Below are 27,949 nucleotides of genomic sequence, written 5' to 3' on the forward strand. Positions count from 1 at the left end.
TTCATTTTGTCTCTACCCTCAGCGGATAATCCTATATAGAGCAGTTTTATTCTGGCGCCATAAGAACTAAGTAGCCTTATGGCGACCTTGACAGACATTTGGGTGGGAGGCTTGGGAGAAGGGGCGGTCAGTTCTGAGAAGGAAACCTTCAGATAGCTGTGAGGAGGCGCCACGAGGATATATCGCCCACCAAGCTCCATTCAGCGTTGAGTTTTCTCAGAGATTGACAGGAAATGTACCAACTGTCTTTGCCTTAGTAACTCGCGTGGTCTCGCGAGATATGGACGCCTAGAGGGAGGGGGTAGTGAAAAGCGCCCCTCCGAGCGGGGGATGGGAATATCTGTGGCGCAATTATTGCGCGAGATTGGACTACAGTCACTGGGGCCATATTTAGATCTCGCGATGTTTCGACGGCTAAAGCTTGGAATTAGAGGCAGTTTCTCGCGAGAGCCCTTGCTGCGGGCTCTGTGAGGCCCCGTGTGTTTGTGTGTGTGTATGTGTGTTGGTGAATGTTGAGTACGGGGAAGCAGCGGCCGCCATTTCAGAGAGCTTGCCGACGTTGTCGCAGGGGTGGATCCTGAGCTGCCGAAGCCGCCGTCCTTCACTCCCGCGCGGCTTCCTTTAATCCCATTGTTTCTTTTAGATTCGCTCGGGCCTATCCGCCGTCGGAGCCCGAAATTCGGGCTGGGCGGTACCGCGGCCTGGGCCCAGCGGCTTAACAGTAGCAACAGCGGCGGCAGCAACAGTTCCCCCCCCCCCCATCCGAATACAGCAAACACCACAGGGATCCGAAAGCCCGCACAGGTAAGGAGGTTTCTCGGACCCGCTTATTGTCAGCTTTTCCGAGGTCTGGTTCCTTTCTGAGTCGAGGAACATTTTTTATGTGGTCTTTAGTGAGGGTTGGGGTGTAGATTTGGAGAAAATGGCTTTATTTCCGTGACCGCGCCCTTTTCAAAGGTCGGGGTAGATTTTTAGGGTTCTTGGGTGACATGGACCCCAGACACGCCGGGCAAATGGCGACTTGTCCCTTCGAGGACTGGGCCGGCCGCGACCTCCCAACATGGCGCCAGCCGAACAGTGCGATGGCATACAACCCCTCCCAACCGAGGGAGTTTCCTTTTACCCCTAAAATGGCAGCGCGGGTTTTCCGCGGAAAGAGGCACCCTCGCCGGACGCCCCTGGATTTTGCTTTTGGAGTTGCAGGCTTTTTAAAATCGGACGTCTGATAATATGTTAGTGTGTTCGATTTTAGAGGTACATCAGATTTAATTGCCAGCTTTGGTAAAGTGCGTCGTACCATTTTAGTGAATCTAGGTTTTATTTTTTGGGGAAGGTTTTTCTGAAGTATTTAAGCAGGTCCTATAACAAAAATGAGCGGAATTAAACCGCTTACTCACAGAATTACCTTGTTCTTTTTCTAGGCGATTAGAGAAAATGGCAGACGATATTGATATTGAAGCAATGCTTGAGGCTCCTTACAAGAAGGTGAGAGAGAACATGTCGGTGAGGTTTACTTATTTCTTAATTTAGCATTATTCACGAAACTACTGCTGAAATGTAAACTAACCTCCCCGGAGCCCTCTTGATTTATCTTATCAGAGATGCATTACGTGTAACTTACAAAAGTAAATATATGCTATTGATGTAATAATATTGTGCAGTAGTTTCACTTCAGCGTGATGAATAAATGCCCATCTATCTCTCTTTGTAGACTTGCCTAACGATATCTCACCTCTACTCCCATGAATTCACCTTTGATTCCAGTGTGAACTGTCAATCATAAGGTAGTAATTGAGTGACTTATCGCTGTACCGTGGTCCCCTAGGTAAAATGACTCAACTAAGAATTACCAGCACCAGTTTGGTATAGCAAAAAGGTGAATGTAGTGGTTTGGGAAAATAGCAGGGGTCCAAGAATAATGAAGCATAACCAGTCTGTGGCAAGCAAATCTTTAAGTCTTAAGAGAAGAAATGGGTGAGATTTAAAATTCTTTCTGTAAAAGACTGGTGATAGTAAATACTAAAACAGGCAGGTCATGAATCTGCTGCTCAGTTAAAAATTACTAAAATTCTTGGATCCCTGAATAGAAAAAAAAAAAATCTTTAAAGCAGAAGAGGCAGTATCACAGCTTAGAGTCACTTGATGACTGTTTTACTGTTCTCCATATTGTTTTATTTTTAATTAGTCCCTGCCATAATATTTCACACTAAAAACTACAAAGGCATTTTGTGGCAAATATAGTCTTTGGCCCGTTTCAGTGTCACAGTAAAAGTAAAGTGTCTTTTCATTCTTTCACCAGTTGGTGGTGAAAATAGCAATATGCATGCATTATCACTGGTGTCTCAAACTGTAAGCTTTGTAAGTTAGCACTTATACTCCTATAACTGATGTGTTCAAACTTTAAAATAAACATTGCGCTAAACCTTTTTTAAATAATACGTTTGTTTTGGAGTGTATAGCACGACCATGTGGTACCAATTTGGATGAAATCTTTATAGCTTTAAATAGTGTATGTAACTTTGTGATGCTTAGACTCTTGAAGAACTACTTTCTGTTTTAATGTTAAGATTCTGTGTCTTAGTTAACATGGATGTAATTCCATGTAAACAGGTATGGAAATAGGAAATGTTTAGGCTGGACTGGTGGATTATTAATTGACTTTCTTGGGTTCTTGGGAGTCAACATTACTAAAGCAGTGTGAATCCCTGTTTGCTTCAGGGCGAGATGTGTGACAGAGGTGGCATCAAGCTCTTACAGTCCCAACCCTCCAACGGAAATGGGCGAAGATCTCAGGAATGGCATCGGTCACAGGAAATCGATAGTGGCTGGCTGCTAGCATGGCCACTTGGGGCTTAGGCAGAAATAGAGCCATGGTACTGACCAAAGGGACCATAGAACGTGGAATAAAACTCAAAACAGGACATCATTCATGTTTTATAGAAATCTTATTTAACCACTTCGACACTGTAAATCTGGATAACTTTATCTATATAAGAACGTAAAATTAACATGTTAATATGCACTTTTATTTTTGTATCTTGATGACTTAATTGTAAGCAACAAAGTGGTTAAACACATACCCATCTAAATTTTTTTATAGCCTTCCATGTTGAACTATAAATAAGTAATTAGTTTTAAAATTGTTTTGTATTTTCTTATTCCTATTCCCTTTACCCTTTGACAACTTGAAATGTTACCACTTCGTCCTCATGATGTTCTTCTATCAACCCTGCTTAGGATGAGAACAAGTTGAGCAGTGCTAACGGCCATGAAGAACGTAGCAAAAAGTAAGTTTTAAGAAGGAACTTGGGGTGGAGGAATCCTTATATGACTGAGATCTTTAGTTTTATTCTGTGATTTAATCATATTTATTGTTCTCTTAAACTTTCCTTTGTCTTTTTAACCTAAGTGGTTCTTTGACTTTTGGGACAAGAAACTATTTGAGGCTATATAACTATGAACACACAGATTTCAGGGCCCTTTTGGATACTTCCCTTACAAGTTCTCCTGAGCATCTGGATAAAAGTTTGTGCATTTGTGCTTGCTTTGTGTGTTAAATTTCTTAACTTCGGCTCAACATTTAGTTATGTTACCAAGACTTAACCACTGAGGATGAGTTAAGAATAAAAAAAGACATATAAATCACCATGCCATGGAAACTCACTGAGAGGAGTCAGCTGTGATTTATTTATGATTCTTGCTTAAAGATCCCTTTTGTATTAATAATTAGCATACATAAGTACTTATGTTCTCTTACGTGGTTTCATCATCCTAGTCTTTTTAAAGTAAACTAGTAGACCTCGTAGTGAGAATTCAGTTTTATAAAAACAGAATATTGGTGCAGATTATTTGGGTTAAATGTATAACCCAAAATAAGAACCTACTGTTTCCAGATTATTAGGATACAGTATGCAAAAGTTGAAATTAGATCCACTTTATAAGGTTAGATCCCACTGTTTTCCTTTCAACTCTTAAAATTAGTGCTTCTTACACTGTTACGTTACAATCACTAAATGGGTTACTAGTTTTTGTGATGTTAGAAAACATTTTGTCAGGTTTGTGACCCCAGAATACACAATGAAAACTGGTGGTACATATCCATCTTGGTTCTTTGTGTGTCTTCCTAAAAGCTTAAAGTACCGCATGATACACCACTTTATTATGGTCACTGTTAGATAGCTTGATCTAATCTGAAAATAGATTGGATTACTCAGACTATGCTATACCACCCTTTTTCCTTTTTTTTTTTTTTTGGAATACTCTTACAATGATGTAGTGGGCTGAAAATGATATCATTTGTAGGAAATGTCCTGCTTTTTTTCTGGTATAAGGTTGGTAGAAGTCTTTTCAAGTTCATCACTAATGACAATAGATGGGTATCATGTTGGATTTAGTTTTGAATTGTTAATGATGTGAAGCAATCATCTAATTAGTTCATGGCTTAATGTCATCTAGTTGTAGCTATTTCACCAAAGTTACAGTTCACTAATGAGTGGTTCTAATTTGCAATTCTGTAATCAAAAGAAAACTTAGGAAGGTGGTATCCATAGACATTATCCAGTGTAGATATTAACCATGGTGAATGAGTAAAATTCTCTGAAGTTCCAAAAGGATGAGGATGTATGTTTCTGGGCCAAGATCATCCTTTTTGTACTAATCTCAAATGTTACTCCTTGACTCAGATGCCATTTCCAGTTTTTGTCCTACACCTAAGCTCATTAAACTACATCAAGATTTTATTAGGAAACTTAGCACCAGTCTCAAGCTAGATTGATGCTAAGTGACTTTTATGTATCTAATGTAAAGTGTTTTTATGGGACTAAATATAAGAATGAACAGTTCTCTGTAATTGACAATAGGGTTCTTTGTACAGGAAGAACCTTTTCAAGTACTCCCACCTCCAGGAATTACTCTCTTAACACATCTTATACTAGTTATAGCTGATTTAATGACCCCCTGTTTAATCAGGAATTTTTACCCCACCATTCTGAAGGGAATTAATCTTGCAAATTAATAGTGCCTAGGAGAAATTTTTTCTGTAATGTTGGATAAAATCTAAATGTAAATAAAATGATAGGTACTTTACATCTTTAGATTATTCTCAACCAGTGGAAAGAGCCATGTTGCATTTTTTTTTTCATCCTAAAATTTCATTTTTTAAAAAACCACTTGAGTTTTGGGGTGTATTTTTTAAGGCAATGAAAATTCTCATTCTGAGAAACTGAGTTGAACGACTAGTGTTTTTAAAAAGTAGTAATTCTGATTCTCAATACATGAATTTAGCTGTATTTTGGTTGAAATAGTAAAAGGAACTAAGTTTAATATAACAAATTGGTTATCCATTAACCTTTTTGAAGAGCCATACCCTGAGTTTGGCAAGACCTCAAAATATATATTTTGCATATTTGAGCTTGCCTTCATGTGAATATTGTCAGTATAACTAGTTTTGAAGGGCTAATCCAGCATCCACTTGGTTAAGCTTTTTAGGACTTCTTAGCAAAAGATAGAAAATGACACAGTTGAAATATATTGGCTACTGTGGTGTGGATTATATAAATTTTGGAATAAATGACTTTTCTATTTTTTTTCTTATTTTCCAGAGTACTTTGCATTTAAAATTTAGATCTTCTTACATGAAGAGGTCAAATCCAGTTATAGCAAACACCTTTACAGCAGAGGCCATATAACCAAAAAGTCCAAAGGCCCAGCCCAGTGGACCATTTACTTCAATGATGTTCAGTACAAAATTCCACTGCCACTAAAGACTTTGGAAAGTCCCTTTTAAGTTGTAACGGGATTTGACTATTAGTGTGGATTGTGATAACCTTTCTTTAGTTAACTTAAATGTTCTTTGAAGCTACAGTTTGTTATAGAGAAGTATACTATTTTTCTTGCACCCTTAAATTTTTGTCTGGGCTTATGCAGAGGATTCTATTTTCTGAATGTCTTAGTGTGTTGCTGTCTTTTTACTTGTCTGGGGTTGCCTTCAGATTTGGGTGGTTTATACAAGTCTTAGGAATACTATAAATTGAAATTAGCTTTTGAATTTTTGAGTCCTTTCCTTTGGCAGAAAAGTTTTGGATCTAAAAATGAGGTAACTAGGGAGGTTGATAACCTCTGCTATGAATCATGTCTGAGCAGAGCAAAATTAGTGCCTTTTTTGTGGGGGATGGAGTTATTACTCTTTGTTCCTGCATTGGTTATATTTAGGACTGTATAGCTGTTTCACAGAATTCTTTAAAGAGAGATAGTGCCAGGCTTTTCAGGCAGCACTGTTGTAGTGTTACCTATTGCCCTTCTGGGCATTGCTTTGATGGCTTCTATATTAAATACAGTGTAGCCTAACTTTCTGTCATGTGCTACCTAGCATATACATTTCTGACAGTCAGGTGGATTATCTTGAAATTTTAGACAAAGTTTCTGCCTCCTTGGAAAGCTCTACATCTCCTTGTGATTGGAGTGTGGGTTTCAAGATTCCAGAAGGTGGGTGTCTTCATTTTTCTATTTTCAATGCACTCTTAAGATCACCTGCTTACAGGTTCTTTGAGGCAGACTTCAGTTGCAGTTGTGCTATCTTTGTCTTGATAAGGACTAATCAGTTAAATTTCTAAATCACAGAATTGACAAATGTTTGATAATCTTACATCCAATACAGATTGACGTATTTTAGTGAAATAAGTTTATTTTGAAATGTCTTTAATTTTATATTGAAGTATCTGAAGGCACCTCTAAAATTTGGGTGGTGATCCAGATGTACAGATTGAAAGATTAATTATGAAACAGTGGGAGTATACAGTGAAGAATACAGAAATGAACAGAAAGATGTAACTGGCTTTTCTGCCATTCAGAATTTGGGATTTTATAAATCCAAGGTGCTGAGTCTTAATTGATTGCACCCCACAGGCATGTATAAACTGGCATAAAAATGACATACTCCATTTTCTAGTGTACTCATAACTTTAAATAGGAAGCACATGTTCAAATATTCTGGGTGTGTCAATGCATTTTATTACAGTTACTTTGTTGTCCTTTGTCACTACTTGTAATTCTGCTTATGAAAACCCAAATATTGGTGTTTGTATGGCCATTTGAGAGTATAAGATACTCATGTCTGTAAATTGGGTCAAAACTGACTTAATGTATTCAATGGCAATTTTTATATATGATCCCAGCATTATTACTAACATACATTTTAATTTTGGGTTTATTATTGTACTTTGGAGATTATAGTAATACTTGTTGGCCAGGTATATGGTGGTCAAATTTTACTTAAAGCTTCAGGTTTTCATCTATACCTACCAACAAGTCCTTCCCTTATTAAAACTGTAGCTGGTTTTCAGGAGGTCTTTGTACTCTGTGCACTTTCAAATGATTCTTTGTTAACTGATAGCCAGTTCTCCAGAGTAGAAAGCAATCAATGTTCACCTTACTTTGGGATAATTTTTTCACAAGTATGTATTGTATGATAGTAAAAATAGTAAAATAAATATACAGAAAGAAAGAAATTCTGACCATTAAAGGAAGTATGTAGTGTCAGATTCTTAAATCACCAAGATAATGGTAACTTTTATTCTCAGGAGGAAGAAAAGCAAGAGCAGAAGTCGTAGTCATGAACGGAAAAGAAGCAAAAGTAAGGAAAGGAAGCGAAGTAGAGATAGAGAAAGGAAAAAGAGTAAAAGCCGTGAAAGGAAACGAAGCAGAAGCAAAGAAAGGAGACGGAGCCGCTCCAGAAGCCGAGATCGCAGATTCAGAGGCCGCTACAGAAGCCCTTAGTATGTACCTATAAATTACAGTGATTTTGACTTCACAGTCTTTTCTCTAGGTATCCAGCAAACCTTAGTGATTTGAATTTGGCATTTTTATTTTCCAGTATTATTTAAAAGCTTGAAAGATACTGGCTTTGAATCAATGGTGTTTGGGAAATGCAAATCTTTTTTATTGGGCATACAATTTCTGGTACTGCATCTAAAAACATTTATCTGTATGCCACTCCAGATTGGATTTAAAGCACTATGGTGCTTAAAAAACCCAATGAATATTATAGTGTGACATGCTTGAAAATTTAAAAAGGCGCGTGAGCAGTTATAAATTTACTGAACATAAATTAAAATTTGAAAGTTCAGATGGATACATGTATAATCAGTAAAATATGTAATCCATTAGCTATAATTTTTAATCTTGTCTGTGCCTGTTTTGGGCTAAAATGACAGACCCTTTGTTAATTTGATGTTTGCTCCTTGATCAAGGTAATTTGGGGGCTTCCTCATACATCATTTGCATTTAAAACATTTTTGTAATAAAATACAAAAAATGGTTTGAAAGGTTAACTGGAAATTTTAAAATAGTCATTTAATTTCAACAAGTTTAACTTACAGTCATTCAAAGAGAGTCTACATATAGATTAAATCAAGGTTTGAATGTAGTAATTCTTAGTGTTTTATAATCTCTTAAATATGCTGTTTGTAAACTTGGAAATATTTATTGATATGCATATTTTCTACTAAAATGAAGGTTTGATTTTAAAATTGGTGTTAAATAGTTAAAAATGTAATTTAAATACAACTGAATCAGAGCCTTGACTTAGATAAGTTATCTGTCTAAGCTTTAGTTTTCTCATCTTGTAATACAGTAACAACTGAAAAATAAGGGGTTAATGAGTATTGAGTATGTACATTAATTACTCAACTATTTTGGCCCTTCATGAAGCTGTTAACATTAGTAACACTTTTGAGCAGAAATTCTGGCTCTTTAATTTTTAAGATAAAAAGAATTGAACAGTTAAAATACCTCCTAGCTGCTTATGACATGTACTTTTTAAGAGCTTAAAAAGCACAGTGACGTTTTAATTCTGAATGCTCTATTAAAAAGTTAACTCTGTCCAGTTTATAAAAATTTTGTTGAATTCATTTTATCAAAATGTGCAAAAATGGGGGAGAGGGAATACATTAGTTTTTTGAAACCATTGCCTCTGTTGAGTGATTGAAGTCAGCCTCTTGTGATCTTGGTCTGACTTAAAATTATTTCATTCTTATAAAATTGGTTACAGGTAACTTAACTATGAAAGGTGGTATAGCATATTAAAAGTCAAAGAGGGGCAAGAAAATTCTAGGTTCTTTCTTGATCAAATAAGACTATAGTATAACTATTTGTAATTGCAGTGGACCTATGCTGTATAAAGTAATAATTAAAACTGCTTGGATGTTCCTAGGTACATGTAGAGTCTGTGAACAGGAATCTTAATAGTGGATCACAGATCACTGCCCTGAAAACAGAATAGCAGGATGAGCACTAAGGGACATCTAACTTGTCCCTTTCAAGTTAAAGTTTTTTAAAATTACAGGTTCTAAAACTATTGGTGTTTGTTTTAAAGCAGTTTCCTTTCTAGAATTTTTTTTAAGAGATGAACTTCCATCGCAACTTTACAATGGAATGTTACACTAGCCAAAAATGGAAATAAGATTCCCCAGAAGTGCTTTTACGAAGTCCTTTAAAAGAGCTTCATGATTGTGTGAAGAATTAGTTCCCTTGTTTTTTAAATAAGTTCTTATGTGATACGTACATGTGAATATTGTATGTGTAATCACATACAGCTTTCCTGAGAGAATTTGCAAATATGCATAGCAAATCGTTAACTATGAATACTGATGGTACCAGGAAAGTTGAGTATGCTTTAATTTTATGGCATACGTTTTTTTCTTTTTTTTTTTAAACATGAAGAATGTATTCATGAATATATAACAAAAAAAAAAACTATAGATGAAAATGAAAGCAAGCATTTTCTAAATCTCAAAATTTTTTGAGGCTCTAACCTTTGGTCTTGGCACCTCTCAGTGGTCCAGGAAGGATAACTACAGGAGCAGTTTACCTGGGATAGAGTTAAGAGAAAAAGTCTCTTTGTTTCCTCTTCATAATTGAGGTGGAAAAAAAGCAACCTGAACATTGTTGAACTTGCTGGAGAGCGCATGAACCGCGATCTTAGCAAGACCCTAAACCTGTAACTAGTGTAATTTTGTTTTTCCTTTTTAGCTCCGGACCAAAATTTAACAGTGCCATCCGAGGAAAGATTGGGTTGCCTCATAGCATCAAATTAAGGTTTTTAAACATACTTCTGAATTGTTTAAATTGTTTTTCAAGGAACTAATTTGGTGTACTTGTTTGGGTAACTTCTGGAACTTTTTAACTTTGCAGCAGACGACGCTCCCGAAGCAAAAGTCCGTTCAGAAAAGACAAGAGCCCTGTGAGGTAGCTGTTGTCCTTATTTCTTTCCTTTAGTATTTTTACAAATCTGCAATTTCTACTACAGCTAATTTCATGATATTTAGTAATGTGGAATTTAAATGACTGACATTTAATAATTTAATATTAAATCTTACTAGTAACACTAAGTTTACATTCCTTAAGTTTTTGATTGATTTTAATTTCACATGCTTCATAGAAAAGAGCATACTTAATCTGTTGTGTCTATGCTGGTGATCTTATTTCCCATTTATATTAACTAAATTTCTAGTAAATTTCAAATCGATTAGACACTCAACTTTTGAAGTTAATACCTTTACATTATTAGTTGAACTAGTTTTCTGTAGGAAAATTGTTAATAATCAAAAGATACCACATAGTTATTCTTCCTGAAAAAAAGTGTTTAATTGCCAAAGTCAGATAGCCTGACTTATTAACATTCTTGAATGTTTCTTTGAATCATTCTCCTCTCAAACAGACTTAGGTACAGCTTATTCACTAATGGTTCAAGGAGGATTTTTTTATGTATAGCATTGTTCTTAACCTCCTTTCCCCTAAAGGGCACCTTCTAGTTGATAGCTATTATTTGATGAAACCTTGATAATTTTATTCTTGTTATTTTAATTATTTTAAATTTATCTATGCATTTAAGAACTGAGGATTCACTCAGAGGCAGTAGGGGACAGAACAGGCTGATTGACTGAAATACACTGAGGAGTGTCAGTGTCTGCTCCTTAGCTTCAGTGCTGCACTTTAACCCTTGTGTCACCAAGGAGGGCCATTGATGATTTTAAAATCTCTTTTTGTAACATGAAATACTCCATGTTACTTTAAAAAAAAATCCTTTTTCTCACTCTTTGACCTAGTTTTTAGCCTTGTGCCTATTGAATTATACTTAAAATTACTTGATGAATTTTCTTTTTTTCTTAAGATTTATGCATACAAGAGGGTGGAGTGTAGGCCAGAGGTGTGGGGGGGTGAGAGGATTCCCCAGAGACAGAGTGGGGAGCAGAACAGGCAGACCTGCTGAAATACCCTGCTAAGGAGATCAGTGGGTAAGACAGGAGAAGTCTGCTGTGCCATGTGGGTAGCTCCCTGGCCAGGAAAGGAACTCCTACTATAGTAACTGCTAATAGCTTGATAACTGCTGAGACTTAACCCTTTGCGCCAGCAGGAAAGCCCTACCTGCTGAATTTTCATGGGGATGCACAGTCTTATATGTAGAATGTTGTAAATAATTTATTGAAAATGTCCAAAGCATGGACGGAAGATTTTTGTTTCTAAGGGTTAAGTTATATAACCTAACCTTCATGGTATCTTGTAGCCAATGTTAAATGGACATATTTTCCCTTGAGAACAATCTTTGATATTTGTCAAATCTCTTTTTACAAATTTACTTATGCATACAAGAACAGGGGTAGAGATACAGGGGATAAGAGGACTTACCCAGAAACAGTGGGAAGCAGAACAGGCAGATGTACTGAAATAACACTGCCAAGGAGAGCAGTGGGTGGGTCAGCGGTTGTCTGCCACACTGTGGGTCACCTCCCTGGCAGGGGAGAAAGCTCAGGCTGCTGTGGCTGTGGCACAGCTTCATGGTGTGCTGTGTGCTTTATTCCGTTGCACCACCAGGGAGGTCACAAGATGAGTCAAATCTTCAAAATGATTTATGCATACAAGAACTTGGGTGTAGGGTGTAGGTGCAGTGGGCCAGAGGATTCACCAGAGACAAGAGTGGGGAGCAGAACAGGCAGACCTGCAGTGAAATAACTGCTGAAGGAAGCAGTGGGGAGACAAGGGAGGTCTGCTGCTACATCATGTTGGTTAGCTCCCGACTAGGATCAAACACATCACACAGTGGCTGTTGATAACTTGATAGCACCGAGACTAACCCTGCGCCATCATGGAGGCCAGAGATAATGTGAAGTTTTATTTATGTATACAAGAGCCGGGATATAAGCTAGTGAAATGGAGACTGAGATGATTTATCAGAGACCGATTGGTTAGCTGAGCAGGCAGCTCTGCTGAAATACACTTCTGAGAGGAGCAGTGGCAGGAAAGGAGGGGTCTGCTGCACCATATGGGCTAACTACTGATTATCATTAAACTGGGAGACTTCTGATTGTCCATTTATTATACTGAAGAAATTGGTAACTTGCAAGATTAAAGAGACCAGTGTTCTTTTACTCCCTACTCTTAAAAAATAAAAGTAGCAATGCCTCCATATTAAGTATTTATCAAACACAATTACTAACAACTAGCGGATCCTATTGCTGAATGAGTACTTTATACTTTAAGATTTATTCATTTATTTTTGCTTAAAAGAACTGGGGTGTAGGGCAGAGGTCCAGATGGTAGAAAGGTTCACCAGAGATAGAATGGTGAGCCGAACAAGCTAATTTACTGAAATATACTTTCAGGTGAGACAGGAGAGGTCTACTGCACCATATGTGGGTCTGCACCATATATGGGTCAGCCGTCTGACTTGGGGGTCAAGCCTTAATCCACCAAAGTTGTTATGGTGTACTAATTGTTTTTTGAAGATTTATTTATGCATACAGAACAGAGATATGTGGGAGGTGAAAGGATTCACCAGTGACAGAATGGGGAGCAAAACGGGCAGATGTGCTGAAGTACACTGCTGAGAGGAGTAGTAGGAGGGTCAGGAGAGATCTGCCACGCCATGTGGGTCAGCTCCCTTGCCAGGGATTGAACTTGTACTTCGTGGCTGCGATATTCATAGTGCTGTGCTTTAACCTATCGCGCCACCAGGGAAGGTCCGAGTATAGTTTTCAGTGAGGTAGTATTGGTTTACAAACAGTGGATTTTTAGCTTGATAATCTGTAAGACATATCAGTAAACTTATCAACTATCCTGTTGAGAGAATTAAATCACATTAAATTACAATTTTATAAAATGTTTATAAACTTTTTTATACATCTTAATGAAATGGGAATAACAGCAAACTAATTTTGATAGTTGATTCTGTTTTATTAAAACAATTTAACATTTTAAGAGAGTAATTTGTTACCTTTTGCTTCTGTTAGAGAACCAATTGATAATCTAACTCCTGAGGAAAGAGATGCAAGGACAGTTTTCTGCATGCAGCTGGCAGCAAGAATTCGTCCAAGGGATTTGGAAGAGTTTTTCTCTACAGTAGGAAAGGTAATCTTGACCTGTTTAGGTTGGTCACCTAATTGGAAGTTGTAAATATTCAATAACAGTATGCAGATAAAATGAGGAAATACCTAGTTGACTTTTTTGGGCTTATATTTCTATTCTGCCTCATTTGGAAGTTAATAGCATGTTATGTGGAATTCAACAAAAGAAATACAGAAGTAGGCCTATGCATGGTCTACAAAGTTGGTTTCTTTAAAAAGTTATTTTAATAGTTCTTTCATGTGCCTTATTTATTTAAAGTTTTATCTAGATTGGCTGCACAATGGATTAAATTAAGTGTGTTTTTTATTTAGGTTCGAGATGTGAGAATGATTTCTGATAGAAATTCAAGACGTTCCAAAGGAATTGCTTACGTAGAGTTTGTTGATGTTAGCTCAGTGCCTCTCGCAATTGGATTAACTGGTCAACGTGTTTTAGGGGTGCCAATCATCGTACAGGCATCACAGGTAAAGAAATCATATTATAAGAATTTAATACTAATAGTGCTGGAAACCTTGCTTTACATAAGCACTATTTAACTTCAGTTAGTTGTTTTGTTTTTTTAACTGTGTTTCATATTAGTATATTCTTAATACCATCTTGATTCATTTTAGTTTAAGTTGTCTCATGAAAAAGAATTTTGTCATTTTGAGGGTTTACTATTGGGGATAGAAGTGTTGACTCTTAAATGGTACACTGATTTTGACTGTTAGTAAATTTAATGTTTTTACTTTTACAATATGCTTGAATATATTTTTTAAAGGTTTTTTAATTTGCTGTGTGCATAAAAATTTTTGTTTTATAAAAGACTTATTTACTTAATATATACAGGAACTGGGATGTAGACCAGAGGTGGGGGGAGTGAGAGGGTTCACCTGAGAAATTGATATTTCAGTGATACACTGAAATACTATGCTGAGTTTAGCATGGGTAAGACAGGAGAGGTCTGCTGTACCATGTGGGTCAGCTGTCTGCCTGGGGATTACACATACCTTCATAGTGCTATGCTTTACCTCCTTGAACCACCAGGGAGGCCCCATAAATAATTTTTTTTTTTTTTTAAAGGATAAGCATACGAGAACTGGGTTGAGGTGATGAGAGGATTCATCAGAGATAGAGTGGGGAGCAGAGCAGAGCAGTTTTACTGAAATAACACTGCTGAGGGTAACAGCAAGCAAAACAGGAGAGGTTTGCTCTGCTGTGTTGGTTAGCTCCCTGGCTGGGGATCCAACTCATGGCATGATGGCTGGTGTGGCTGGTGATAGCTCAATTGCAGTAGTCTTTAACCCCTTCATCAACAAAGACGATCAAGAACTCATTCAAATGGAGGCTGTTTTTGAGCAACAAATGTTAAGTATAAGGTTTTTTGCAAGATCTCATTTGTTGCAGTTTTGGTTTAATTATATCCTCTCTGTAACATATTAAAAAGTGTAGCTATTGAAAAAAAAAGTCTGGATATTGAAATTTCTAGAGTACATGATACGGGTTATTAATCACTTAGTTGTATATAAAGAATAGGAAGATTATTGTTAGGAAGAAGAAATAATACTGCTCCATTCATTTCCTATGATCTAAGATACAAAACCTAATAGATTATATATTAGCATGCCCAAAGGCTGAGAAGACTCAAATCAGATGAGGTTTTGAATTTATTTCATTTTAGCCTCCTGATGAGCATTACAAATCACGGTGGCTTGATTTAAGAAAAGGAGCTTGTGTTAGAATGTACATTATTATTTTAAAGATTTATTTATTTATTCGTACAAAGCTGGGGTACAGGCCAGAGATGCGGAGGGTGAGAGGATTCACCAGAGACAGAGCAGGGAGCAGAACAGGCAGATCGACAAAGTACACTGCTGAGGGGAGCAGCGGGCGGGTCAGGAGAGGTCTGCCTCACCATGTGGATCTCCCCCGGGACAGGCGAGGATCGAACTCATGCGAAAGTGGCTTAAGCTTCTTTGTGCTGTGCTTTAACCCGCTGTGCCACCAGGGAGGGCCCCAGAATGTACAATATATTTTTTAAAAGATTTATGCATACAAGAGCTAGGGTGCAGGAGGTGTAAAAATTCATCAGACAGAATGAGCAGAACAGGTGGACTGACTGAAATACACTGCTGAGGGGAGCATCTGGTGAGGCAAGAGAGGTCTTGCTGTGCCATATGGGTTATTTCCCTAGTCTGCTGCAGGGGCTGAGGATACCTTCATATTTTTTTTTTAAAGATTTATTTATTTATACATACAGAACTGGAGTACAGGCCAGAGGCAGTGAGAGGATTCACCAGAGACAGTACTCTGGGAGCAGAACAGGCAGATCAACAAAGTACACTGCTGAGTGGTCCAGCGAGTGGGTCAGGAGAGGTCTGCCATGCCATGTGGATCACCTCCTACCTCAAACTCATGCTGAAGTGTCTTTAGCTTCTTAGTGCTGTGCACATCAGTGAGGGCCTGAGAATACTGTCATGTTGCTGTGCTTTAACCCATTGTACCACCAGGGAGAGAGAGCCTAGACTGTACATTATCTTTAATATGAGGATTTGAGTTTGATGAAATGACAACTGAACTGACTGGTTGGCTCTTTTTGATTTTATATTAATGTAATTCACCTTGAGAGCATGCCTAATAGGTGTACCGTACATTGAATTTTAAAATGGTCGTATGGTACATTGACTTTGGTGAATAATTGTCTAGCAATTGTTCAAGAAACATTTTCATTAGGTGTAATAATCAGCATGCATGTTTTAGACGGCATAATGCATTTTTATGAAATGCAGTGTGCAATAATTGTATAGTTAGCATATGCGCTTAACTTTCTAAAGTTATTAATATTTGATACAATATTCTAAAAATTCAGTATCGTAATCATTCGGGTGTATAATTCAGTGTCATTACATTGGTTTGCAGGTATATTGGGTATTTGTCATTTTTTGTATGATTATTAACGTTTAAGCATAATTTCATCATTATCCTTTGACATTATTATGTAAATCTAAGGTCTAAGTGATATGATTAGATTATTGCTGTGTGATAGCCGTTTTTCTTACTGTGCTTGTAGGCAGAAAAAAACAGAGCTGCAGCAATGGCAAACAATCTACAAAAGGGAAGTGCTGGACCTATGAGGCTTTATGTGGGCTCCTTACACTTCAACATAACAGAAGATATGCTTCGGGGGATCTTTGAGCCTTTTGGAAGGGTAAGTTCCAGTTTGTTAGATGGATAGTTAATGGATTCTTGATCCAAATATAACTGCGTCATACTTTTTCTGCTTTGTCATGTTTCTCTGAGATTTAAGAGAGGAATGGATTATGTAACATTCCTGTGCAACTTTGTTCCTTTGGCAGAAGAGATCATTTGAAGAGGGTTTATTTACAATATTTCAACAAATGCATGAGAATTAGAATCAGTTCTTTTTATATAAACATGAGTGATGAAAGTAAGGCTGCATTGGAAGCAGGAAATTTTTTCCTTGGTTTGTATATTTTGGATGTTGGTTTTGTGTTTGTATTTGGAGAAATTTTTGATGTAGAGGAGTTATTTCACTAATTTAGGCTGTTTTTATCTCCGTGCAGTTGATCCACATTTCCCAATAAACATTTTTAGAATAGATATTATAGTAGGCTGTGATCTGGTTTAAAAGGAATGTGTGATAGTGAATAATACTTTGGTTCTTGCTTTATATTTATCCATTATTTTAATTATGCGTGGGTGTTATTTTTTTTCCCCTTTTACTACCCACTTAACCCTGTTAATATAAATTAAGGTGTTAAGATTGTTGGGGCTACAGCGTTTTCCCAATATGCATACTACTAGTGAACAAGCATACAGTTCACCCATCTGAAGTGAACACTTTGTTGCCTTTTTTTTAAGACATTCATTTTTTAAAAAAAGATTTATTTATGCATATAGAACAGAGGTGCAGGGGTTGGGTGAGAGAATTCACCAGAGATAGAACAGGCAGATGTACTGAAATACGTTGCTAAGGGGAGCAGTGGGTGAGACAGGAGAGGTCTGCTGTGCCATGTGGATTGCCCTTGGAAGGCAGGGGTCAAATTTGCACTAAAGTGGCCACTAACAGCTTTGCAGTGCTGTGTTCCAACCTGCTGTGCCACCAGGGAGGGCCTTTTTTTAAATACTTAGTTGTGTCACCCATCGCGTGTGGAGTTTATTTCAGCATACCAAGCAATTTATTATTTGGTATGATTAAGAATTAAGTTTTGTGTTTACAGTCTAATGGCAAGGATACATGTTCATTTCTGAGTCTTCATTGTAGTTTTACAAAGGACTATTGTTTTTGTTTAATTTTTGTGGCAAAAGACTAAAGTTAGGATTGTTAGATCCCCCCCCAAGTATTAGTGCAAATTTATATAAGTATATTGGAAGGGGTTATGTTGGCTTGCAGTTAATTTTTAAGGGTATAGGAAATTTAGCAATTATTCAAGGGGAAAGTGTGTCCCTGTTTCCTTCAGTTACATAAGAATTGTTTTCACTTTTAGATTGAAAGTATCCAGCTCATGATGGATAGTGAAACAGGACGATCCAAGGGATATGGATTCATAACGGTAAGCAATTAACATAATGAATGTTAAATAAACATGGCAGAGTTAGAACTTCATTTAGCTACTGATAATGAGAAAGGGGGAGCCAAGGTTAATGTTTTCTTTAAAGTGGTATAAATTTGCCATTATAAGCCACATCTTAGAAGTGTCCATTGAATGTGAATATTTAATTAGCCATTTATGGTTGGTTTGTTTAATCAACACATGTAATTGTTTTCTCTGAAACCTTAATGTTTTAAAACTCCTTCAGTATCTGACATTGCATACATTCCTAATTATTGAATGAAAGTCTTACTTAACATCAATTAGTTTTGTTAACACTTCAGTAAGCATCTATTAAAAGTGTTTTAACTAACCATTACAGCAGCTCTGTCCCTGGTTTTAGGGTGAGGTAGAAGTTGGAATAGTTGTGACTAGAGAGTTACACTTTCTAAAAGAAAACTCAATTATATATTCTCTCCTGTTACCCATTTACAGCATTGCAGATTTTCAACAGTCTTATAACTGCCCCATCACAGAGATACATTTTAAGAAATTTAAGCCCTAATTTTAAAATTATTAAGTATTCCAAATTAACTAAAGCATGTGGTATTTCATGGAAGAGGTCTAATGTTTGAACTATTGTATTTAAGTATGAGTTTATTGTGTGATTATTTGCTGCAACTTAGCAAAGTATGTCAAGCTAGGTTAAGTTTTACAGTGTTAATGTGTAAAGATTTTCTATTTTCTAATTGTTCTAAGACAAAAAAGCTTATAAACATTGCATCCTAATAAAAAATTGAATTACTTTTATTGTATACATCCTGAGATTAAGAAACTTAATTTCATTCAAATTAAATATGGCCCGCAGATTTTGTATTAAAAATAACATCTAAGTGAATTTTTAATTTTTCTGAAGTGCTTGCTTTTATGAGGAAAGAAGCATCATTTTATAGTACATTAAAAAGTTCGATGTTTGAAAAAATACTCTTAACATTTTGTTACTAAGATTCCCATATTCCCAAAGGGTTCATTCTTTGGTAATACTTTGCCATTTGTAAACAAATAATGAACATGATTAGTATGTGCTGTGGTCTGATCATGTAGGGTGATATTACTAATTACATTAGTTTTCTATTGATTACCCAACTGTAGCCACTGAATATACTATTACACTTGGCGTTTCCTTATTTTGATTATATATGTTGGCTAACATACTACACTTTACTCCCTTTCAATTAGTTTTCTGATTCTGAATGTGCCAAGAAGGCTTTGGAACAACTTAATGGATTTGAGCTAGCAGGAAGACCAATGAAAGTTGGTCATGTTACTGAACGTACTGATGCTTCCAGTGCTAGCTCATTTTTGGACAGTGATGAACTGGAAAGGACTGGAATAGACTTGGGAACAACTGGTCGTCTCCAATTAATGGCAAGACTTGCCGAGGGTAAGTTCTTCCCTACTGTTGTGTGTGTTTTATTGTGGGTATGGTGATAAGGAGATAACAGAGCTGTTACCTTCCAGTAAGTGGAAAATGATGTTTTGGAATTGACATTATTTTTGGAAAACACAGGTATATAGTTATTTGTTTATTTTTAAAGATTTATTTATTTATGCATACAGAACTGGAGTACAGGCCAGATGTGAAGGGGGTGTTGAGAGGATTCACCAGAGACAGAATGGGGAGCAGAATAGGCAGATTAACAAAGTACAATGCTGAGGGGAGCAGCAGGTGGCACAGGAGAGGTCTGCTGTGCCATGTGGATCACCTCTGGGGCTAGGGATTGAACTTGGACTAAAGCAGCTGCAGCTAGCTTTCAGTGCTATGTCCTTTCCTAGGGAGGGCCATGTGTAGTTATTGTGGTTGAAATTCCTCACTTTTAACTTAATTTCCATGACAAGTAACATGTTAGAATAGGCTTAGTTGTAAGTCGGTATCTTCTTAATTTGTTCAGTGATTTTGGTAATGTAAATCACAGAAAACTAGGTTTTATTGCTCTTAACATATTAAGAACATCAAGTCCTATTCATCTACAGGTACAGGTTTGCAGATTCCACCGGCAGCACAACAAGCTCTACAAATGAGTGGCTCTTTGGCATTTGGTGCTGTGGCAGGTAGGAATTGAATCTTTTCTAATTTGAAATCATTGTTTTTTTCATCTAATTCGAAAATTTACCAAATTTTTGCATTTAAAAGGACTTACTGAGAATTCAATTCATCAAGTACTTCTAGCTTATAAATTTGAGGAGTGTTCATATGAGGAATTTGTAAATTGATCCTATAAGGTGTTGATAATTTTGAACCCTTTGCACCAATTCATAGTTGAAATTGCTTAGTTGTTTTTACTGTGATTTTCATTAAAGGTAAAAAGTTTATTTTTTAAAGATTTATTTATTCATACATACAGAACTGGGGTACAGACCAGAGGTGGGCTGGTGAGAGGATTCACTAGAGACAGAGTAAGGAGCAGAAGAGGTAGATTGAAATACACTGCTGAGGGGAGTAGTGGGCAGGTCAGGAGAGGACTGCCATGTCATGTGGGTCACCCTCCCAGGAGGAGATTGAACTTGTGCTGCAGTGGTTGAGATAGCTTCATAGTGCTTTAACACGTTGTTCCACCAGGGAGGCCCAAAAAGTTTTTATTTTTACGGCAAGTTTTTTGAATGTTTGAAATGAGGAAAGTGAAGGTCGTTAAATCAAGTTTGGTGTCAAATAATTAGTCAAGAATGCAAAGATAACTGCCTACTTGAATAGTCTTTAACTGTGGTTTCTATAGAGAAAGCAAGCAAATGGTTGTAAATTAAACATTTGCTACAATTATATAACAAGAAATGCAGTTTGTGAAGCATTTGCTTCTTTTTTGTGGCTGTTTACTTGCTTAAACTTTTATAATACTTGATATAAAACCAAGATAGGGTGGCATGTAGTTTTAAAATACTGAACACTTCTAGAACATTCAGGAATTTGTATTTTGAACCTAGGATGACGTGAAATAATTTACTCTATAACTTTTTATTAATTGAGTTGTCTGTTACCTACAAAATGAGACTGGCAACATGGAAGATAGTAATCATGACTACTGCATTTTAATATACAAAGAGTTTTTCGGTGCTTTAAGATTTCCATTTAAATTCAGGTCTTATCTAACTAAAGGAGAAAATCATTTGTTTTTCTTTGGAGAGAGGCTTTCATTGTTTTCTCCTTTTTCAGTTTATATCTACCTGTATTAGTAGTTTTAGAAAACCTGCTTTATTTGATTCTTTTAATGATATCCCCTGGTACTTGTTTCCTTGATATACTTTATAGGTATTGAACATTGAATATTTTTATATTGTAATTACAGTCAATAGGATTTCATTTGTTTAATTATAGCTATTAAAAAGGAAACCCACCATTTTCAGCATTATATCCCATTCTGTTGTGTGAAAGTTACTATTTAAACTGAAAACTGTCTCCTTTTGTATTCCCGTTGCTTAGGTCATTCTTGGAGTAATTTAGAAAATGCTTGTGTTTTCCATTATAAGTATTCCACTGCAAGCTGGTAAACAAGATCAGGGATTTGATGCAGTAACATGAAGCATTCTGAACAATTATATCATGTGTGTTGTATCATAGATTTTGATTTGGTCTTTACATACACATGACCTTGATCTGTTTTGAAGGTGTTTCCTTGTTAGACATTACTGCCTTCAGTCATTACTTCTTTGATGTATAGTATATAAGTATTCTTCCCTTGACAGTCTGCATGGTTTCTTTTAAGGACTGTCATCAGTTTAAATTATAAATATCCATAGATTCTTTCAAAATAGAAAGTTGTTACATTCCACCCTTTTAAAGTGTTTATTAAGATGATTTTAAAGATTTTGTTTTCTTATACTTCCTCTGAATTGCTATGCTCTAAGTTAACGACTGACACTCAACTTTTAGGTAATTACTTTTGTAATTGAGTATTTTTCTTCAGATACTCATCCTGAAAGCCTTTAATATAACTTTGTAGAAGTTAAATAAATAGCTGAGTGTTTATGTGTTTGAGGTCCTTATCGGCAAGTCTGTTGAATCTCTAGAAACAAAGGTCAGCATTACCAAACAAGGGTCGATCTGGAAGTTTAACAGAACCTTTCTCTAAGATAGGTCAGTGCTACCTTTAGGAAAACTTGATTTCCTGTTACAACTGACCTGGAAACACACACACACACTTTTTGGACGTTTTTGATAGGGATTGATAGTATTGATTGTTGATGTCTATGTTTTTCCCTTTCATTTTTGAAAACTCCCATTGCTGTAATTTAATGTTGATTGACAGTTGTCCTATAGTCATAAATTCATTTTTCCTGTATATACCAGTTAATATTTCTTTCATCTCTGAGATGCCAGTTTTGAGTACTTAGGACTCTGGTATTCTCGTATCCCAGTATAACTTAGGTTGCTGGTCCCTTTTCAGTTTTGCTTGGGTTTGATAATTTTCTATACTTAGCAAAAGCCAAATAGATAATGTGTTAAAGTTCAATTACTTGTAAATGGAAAATGAGGTTACTGAATCTAAACAAGTTCTATGTTGTATATTTCTGTAACTTTCAGTTTAAACTAGCTCTGATAAACTGGCATTTTGCATTTATTGTCCAAACTTGCTGTTTTCATTAGCTTGGCAGCTTTCTTTCTTGCCTTCCAATGTAGAGATGTTTATGATTATATGAAGAGACACAATGGTAAAAATCCCTGTTTGTTTTTAATATTGGCCATATTTAACTTTTTCTTACCCCTTTCATAGATTATAGTAAAACCCTTTAGATTTTATTACTGCCTCATTGAATTTTCAGAATTAGCCAGGGAAACAACCAGTCCCTAGTGAAACTGTCACCTTTCAAAGGCCTTTAAAAAGTAATATATGCTTCCCAGAATGGCATCTTTACCACTGGTGATATTCCTACTTGATTGATAAATTATTAAAAGTATCTGTAGCTTTTTGACATGTACTATTGCAGTGTTTACCATTTTCTACAAATGAAAGTATTCTTAAATGCTTATTGCCACTGATAAAACAGTAAATAATGGACTATCCCAAGTACTTGGAATTGAATTCTCAAGATCAGGGTTTTCATACATTTTCTGACCGGTGTGCTTCCCTTTCCCCATTTCCCATTATTATCCCATGTGAAGAGTAGTAGTAAGTTAAATGAATTTGAGGTGTGAAAAAAGTAGAGGAATAGCCCTAGATAGGGAATAACTAAGCTTCCTAGAGTAGGAGGAAAGATAAAGGCCCCAACGCCTTGTCAATGAGGAATGGGGAAGGAGGTTTGGCTGCCAGGTTTTACTATAAGTTCATTCTGATAAACCCTGTTATTGTAGTCCTCTTTTTATTAATGCTTTCCTGACATTTACCCTGTTAGTTGAGGCTCTTCATTGTTCCTGCACTGAGCTGTAGAATTCTCTTTTGTTATAGATTTGCAAACAAGACTTTCCCAACAGACTGAAGGTGAGTTGAGCTTTTTATATCTTTTAATAAATGTTAATGTAGCAAGATAGTTTATTATGATTTATATTGAGCCAGATTTTGGCAGAATGACACATTCATACACTCCTACTTTGTGTGTATGCATATATACATACATGTGTGTATTTTTTAAAACACTAAAATTCCATGAATTTAAATTTGCTTTTTTTTTTTTGGCTTTTAGATTTGTTTTTAGCTGTGTATCAGCATAACCTGTTAGGTTGCATATAAAGTCAGAAAATGAAACATGTTATTTTAGTAGTCAGACTTTTCAGAAAATGAAGTCTGAACTTAAGGTTAACAGAAAATTGTTCCCATGATTTATAGAAGTAGTACCAAGCAATGATAAGACAGTTATGTAGACTAAATTGCATGCAGATTTTAGAGGTTCCAATTTGATAATAGACTACTTTTCCTGTTTTTAATTACCAAGTAAAGTAGGCATTTGATAAGAGCATTTTGTTATTGAGCAATTGGTTATCCATCATTGCTTTAGAAATGATTTTTATGTATTAAAAATTGTCTTGTTCGTTGAAAAATGTATATTGTAATTTTTTCAACAAATGACACGATTTTCGATCCTTATTTGAAAGCAGTTTTTTTAAAAATTAGATCTTCCTATTTGTTGTCTTTATTTGCCTAGTTTATGTAGGAATGTTTGTATCACACTTAATGCTTTGTGAGGATTCTAGTATATTATAATTTTGAGAAAATAGAAAAATCCTCAGTTGTTTTGTAATGTATCTTTTCCCATCCAAGCACATTTATGATAAGGTACTTAATTGTAAAACAACCACAGATGTATCTAACTTTTCGCCAGTAAAGTTCGACATTTGGTAATTGTTTTAGTTTGTCTATTTTAATAAAAAACTTTAAGAAGAAACGTTTAAAAAGCAAAAGACACTTGATTCCGTTAGCAACAGTCATTTTATGATGTGTTTCATGCACAGCGCTAAGTTTTAATCACTTGGATTATTTCTGGTGCTTTCTCAGGTGATTGATCACTTTAATTATAATTTCTAATTACTCTTTTATCCTTAGCTTTGTTTGTTGTTGTTATGTATTGGAATGAAATTTGGTCAGATATTGTGATTACGGTGAGTTCTGTCAACCACATTAAAGCAGTGGAGTGACTGTCTTGTAAAATGCTCTAACTTCAAACTTATAAAACCAGTAGGGGATTCAAATGTTGCTAAGTACTTAATGCTGAGTCATTATTTTTTAAAAAAAGAATGTTAGACATTCTGTTTCAGTACTTCTTTATAAGACAGTCCTAATCATTTTAAAAGAAAACCTGCTTTGTAATAGGATTTATGTTCCTAGTATGTAAAAATGTTTGTTTTTGTGCATTTTGGCCTTAAAATTTAATCCTCCTAAGTATATATATTTTAAAATATTCATGGATAAAAGCCAAAATAATACAATATAGATTGGGCATTTTAAAAAATTATATTTTAATAATATCTTGCTTTTCTTGGGGTATAAACTCCAGGAGTCCCACAGTCGGTCTTTTTGTGCTTTGCTATGTATTGATTTTTCTAATGGATAAGTTTTGGTTGCATGCAAATTTCGGTTTTTCTTCTAAAAAATATAGCTCCAATTTACTTTAGATCAGCTATACCCAATATCAGGTTGCCTTAATTTATTGGCAACTAAAATGGGGTACTTACTAAATACTTCTGTTAGCGTCATTAAATTTATGAGTTGATGACTGCTCTCATTTCACATTGCATTTAGTTGGGGGGGGGGTTCAGGGTTTTTCTGGTTCATTTTCCATGAAACTAATTTGTCTCTTTTTTTTTTTCAGCTTCAGCTTTAGCTGCAGCTGCCTCTGTTCAACCACTTGCAACACAGTGTTTCCAACTCTCTAACATGTTTAACCCTCAAACGTAAGTAAAGGTGTTTTGCTCACCTTCAAAGGGGAATACAATTTTGTCTTTGTTCATATCATAGCTTACTGTAGACAATTTTCAATTGCTTTTTTTTTTTACATATTTTCTCATAGTAACTTTTTTATTTTACAAAAGTTTATTTTTACATCATTTTGTACATTTTTTCCATCTCATCAATTGTTTTATTTTTAATACTAAATTAATTTGCTTTGTCTATGGAAGTGGTGCTACACAGTTGATGAAGTATTAAATGAACAAACCCTTTTAAGTGTTAATTTTAAATAAAATGTTAATTTTTATTTTCTTACATGTCCTGTTCCACTGACATCAATAGTATTTTTTACATTGAAAGTATATGTTAAAAATACATGAGTGTGTATAGCTGATGTTTTAGAAGTTTGAATAGTTTCTGAAAGTTTTTAATACTTTATTGTAGAGAAGAAGAAGTTGGATGGGACACAGAGATTAAGGATGATGTGATTGAAGAATGTAATAAACATGGAGGAGTCATTCATATTTATGTTGACAAAAATTCAGCTCAGGTAAGTATTAACAAAGTAATAACTTCCTTCTTCAAAGTTTCCCTCACCATGCTGATAATTCATGGGTGCTTTGGTGGCAGGGCTATCTTGAGGGGAGAAGTGAATATAAAAAGGTTAAATTTTAATGCGTTAATTCTTTTTCTCACCCACCCAACTCTGGTAGGCAGTTTTACTATATTGACTTAAGACACATTGCAGATACTAGAGGTTAAAATAGGTTATTGTTGAGAAGTCATTGGTTAGTGTTCAGCTATCCATTAAATCCTGGTGTGTTAGGTTCATTTCTTCAATAGCTTTCTATGAGAGTAAGGAATAGTACAAGGAAAGAAATGGAAGGAGAGACCATTTTCAGTAAAATTCCAAATGTAGACTCTCCCTGGTAGTACAGCGGGTTAAAGCGCAGCACAGGAAGCTAGATGTAGCTGCTTCAGTGCGAGTTTGATCCCCAGCCCTGGAGATGATCCATAGGGTACCTCAGACTTCTGTCTTGCCCACAGCAGTGTACTAAGTCAGTCTGCTTGTTCTGCCCACTCTGTCTCTGTGAATCCTCTCATTGCCTCTGCACCTCTGGCCTGTATACCAGTTCTATATGCATAAATAAATCTTAAAGAAAAAAAAAAAGTCCAGAGTATAGCAGGATTCTTTAATGACCTTTGTTTTATTGTAACAATGGGGGAAATATCTCAGATAATTACTTAAAAGTAATATGTATATTCTAGTTTTAAGATTCTAAGACCAGTCGTTGGCTGAGTGTCTACTTTAGTACATATTAACCAATGGTTGGTTAATATGTGGTTAGTTACAGAGCATTGAACTTTCTAATTAAAACTTGCATAAACCTATTTGGATCATTGTTAATACATAACAATGCCTTTATATTTTGCTGTTATATTTTAGGGCAATGTGTATGTCAAGTGCCCATCAATTGCTGCAGCCATTGCTGCTGTCAATGCATTGCATGGCAGATGGTTTGCTGGTGAGTTTAATGTTTTTTTTCATTTGAATAATTGTTTTAAGGTTTTGAAAAGCTAGTCAAAGATAACTAAAGCATCCTCTCTCTTTCTTTCAACAGGTAAAATGATAACAGCAGCATATGTACCTCTTCCAACTTATCACAACCTCTTCCCTGACTCTATGACAGCAACACAACTACTGGTTCCAAGTAGACGATGAAGGAAGATATAGTCCCTTATGTATATAGCTTTTTTTCTTTGAGAATTCATCTTGAGTTATCTTTTATTTAGATAAAAATAAAGAGGCAAGGGTCTACTGTCATTTGTATACAATTCCTGTTACCTTGAAAAATAAAAATGTTAACAGGAATGCAGTGTGCTCATTCTCCCTAATTAGCAAATCCCACTGTATACAAAGCTGTCTCTTGTTCTGCCTTTTAAATGTACATGTAGAAAATTACATTAAGGATCTATAGGAATAGCTCTGAGGGATCAAATGTGCTTAATGTAAAAAGGCAGACAGGGATGTAATGTTTTTAATGTTTCAGAAGCTTTTTACACAGCAGTTACAATTCACATTTCACTAATACTGATATTTGGCTAATGGTTTAGCAGAGGATTCTGGAATACACATTTAGTGTATGGAAACTCAAGACAGCTAAAGGGCTGTTTAACATCTCATTTTGCATTATGATCAGTTGGCAAGAAAAGATTTAAAGTATATTTCTTGATGGTATCTTTTCAATTAATGTATTCTGTAAAAGTTTCTTTGTAAATATTATGTGTTCTGGTGTGTCTGAAGATTCCAAACAAAATGATCCCTGCATTTCCTCAAGATGTTAAGTGACAGTCTGGTAAGCAAAACGGTCTGAGCAAGAGATAGGAAATGCGGAAATAGGTTTTGTCTGGTTGCATATAATCTTTGCTCTTTTTAAGCTCTGTGAGCTCTGAAATATATTTTTGGGTTACTTCAGTGTGTTTGACAAGACAGCTTGATATTTCTATCAAACAAATGACTTTCATATTGCAACAATCTTTGTAAGAACCACTCAAATAAAATTCTCTTTAAAAGGCCACAAGAAATCTTCATTTTTGAAACGTGTTAGTCAAATTACAGAGCCACATGAGCCCAGTTTCTAAACC

General features: G+C 35.7%; 1 protein-coding gene across 8 annotated transcripts; it reads left to right on the top strand.

Moving 5' to 3' along the window:
- Nucleotides 1–432: 432 nt before the first annotated feature.
- RBM39 (RNA binding motif protein 39) lies at nucleotides 433–27,882 on the top strand. Of its 8 annotated transcripts, none has more exons than XM_004687232.1 (17): nucleotides 433–804; nucleotides 1,422–1,485; nucleotides 3,238–3,287; nucleotides 7,578–7,772; nucleotides 10,027–10,092; nucleotides 10,189–10,242; nucleotides 13,284–13,401; nucleotides 13,710–13,862; nucleotides 16,448–16,585; nucleotides 17,886–17,951; nucleotides 19,170–19,374; nucleotides 19,965–20,042; nucleotides 23,369–23,401; nucleotides 25,227–25,308; nucleotides 25,748–25,853; nucleotides 26,751–26,829; nucleotides 26,926–27,882. In XM_004687232.1, the coding sequence occupies exons 2-17, from the start codon at nucleotides 1,435–1,437 to the stop codon at nucleotides 27,024–27,026; spliced, it is 1,575 nt and encodes a 524-aa protein (XP_004687289.1). In that variant the 5' UTR covers nucleotides 433–804; nucleotides 1,422–1,434; the 3' UTR covers nucleotides 27,027–27,882. The 8 variants fall into 8 exon arrangements, with proteins under 8 accessions (XP_004687289.1, XP_004687288.1, XP_004687290.1 ...); XM_004687231.2 differs by having other exon boundaries at nucleotides 23,351–23,401; nucleotides 26,926–27,880; XM_012728290.1 differs by having other exon boundaries at nucleotides 489–804; nucleotides 1,422–1,503; nucleotides 23,351–23,401; nucleotides 26,926–27,876.
- The last annotated feature ends 67 nt before the right edge of the window (nucleotides 27,883–27,949 follow it).

Source organism: Condylura cristata, unplaced genomic scaffold (assembly GCF_000260355.1).
Source record: "Condylura cristata isolate star-nosed mole 26May11 unplaced genomic scaffold, ConCri1.0 scaffold00022, whole genome shotgun sequence".
NCBI classification, from domain to species: domain Eukaryota; kingdom Metazoa; phylum Chordata; class Mammalia; order Eulipotyphla; family Talpidae; genus Condylura; species Condylura cristata.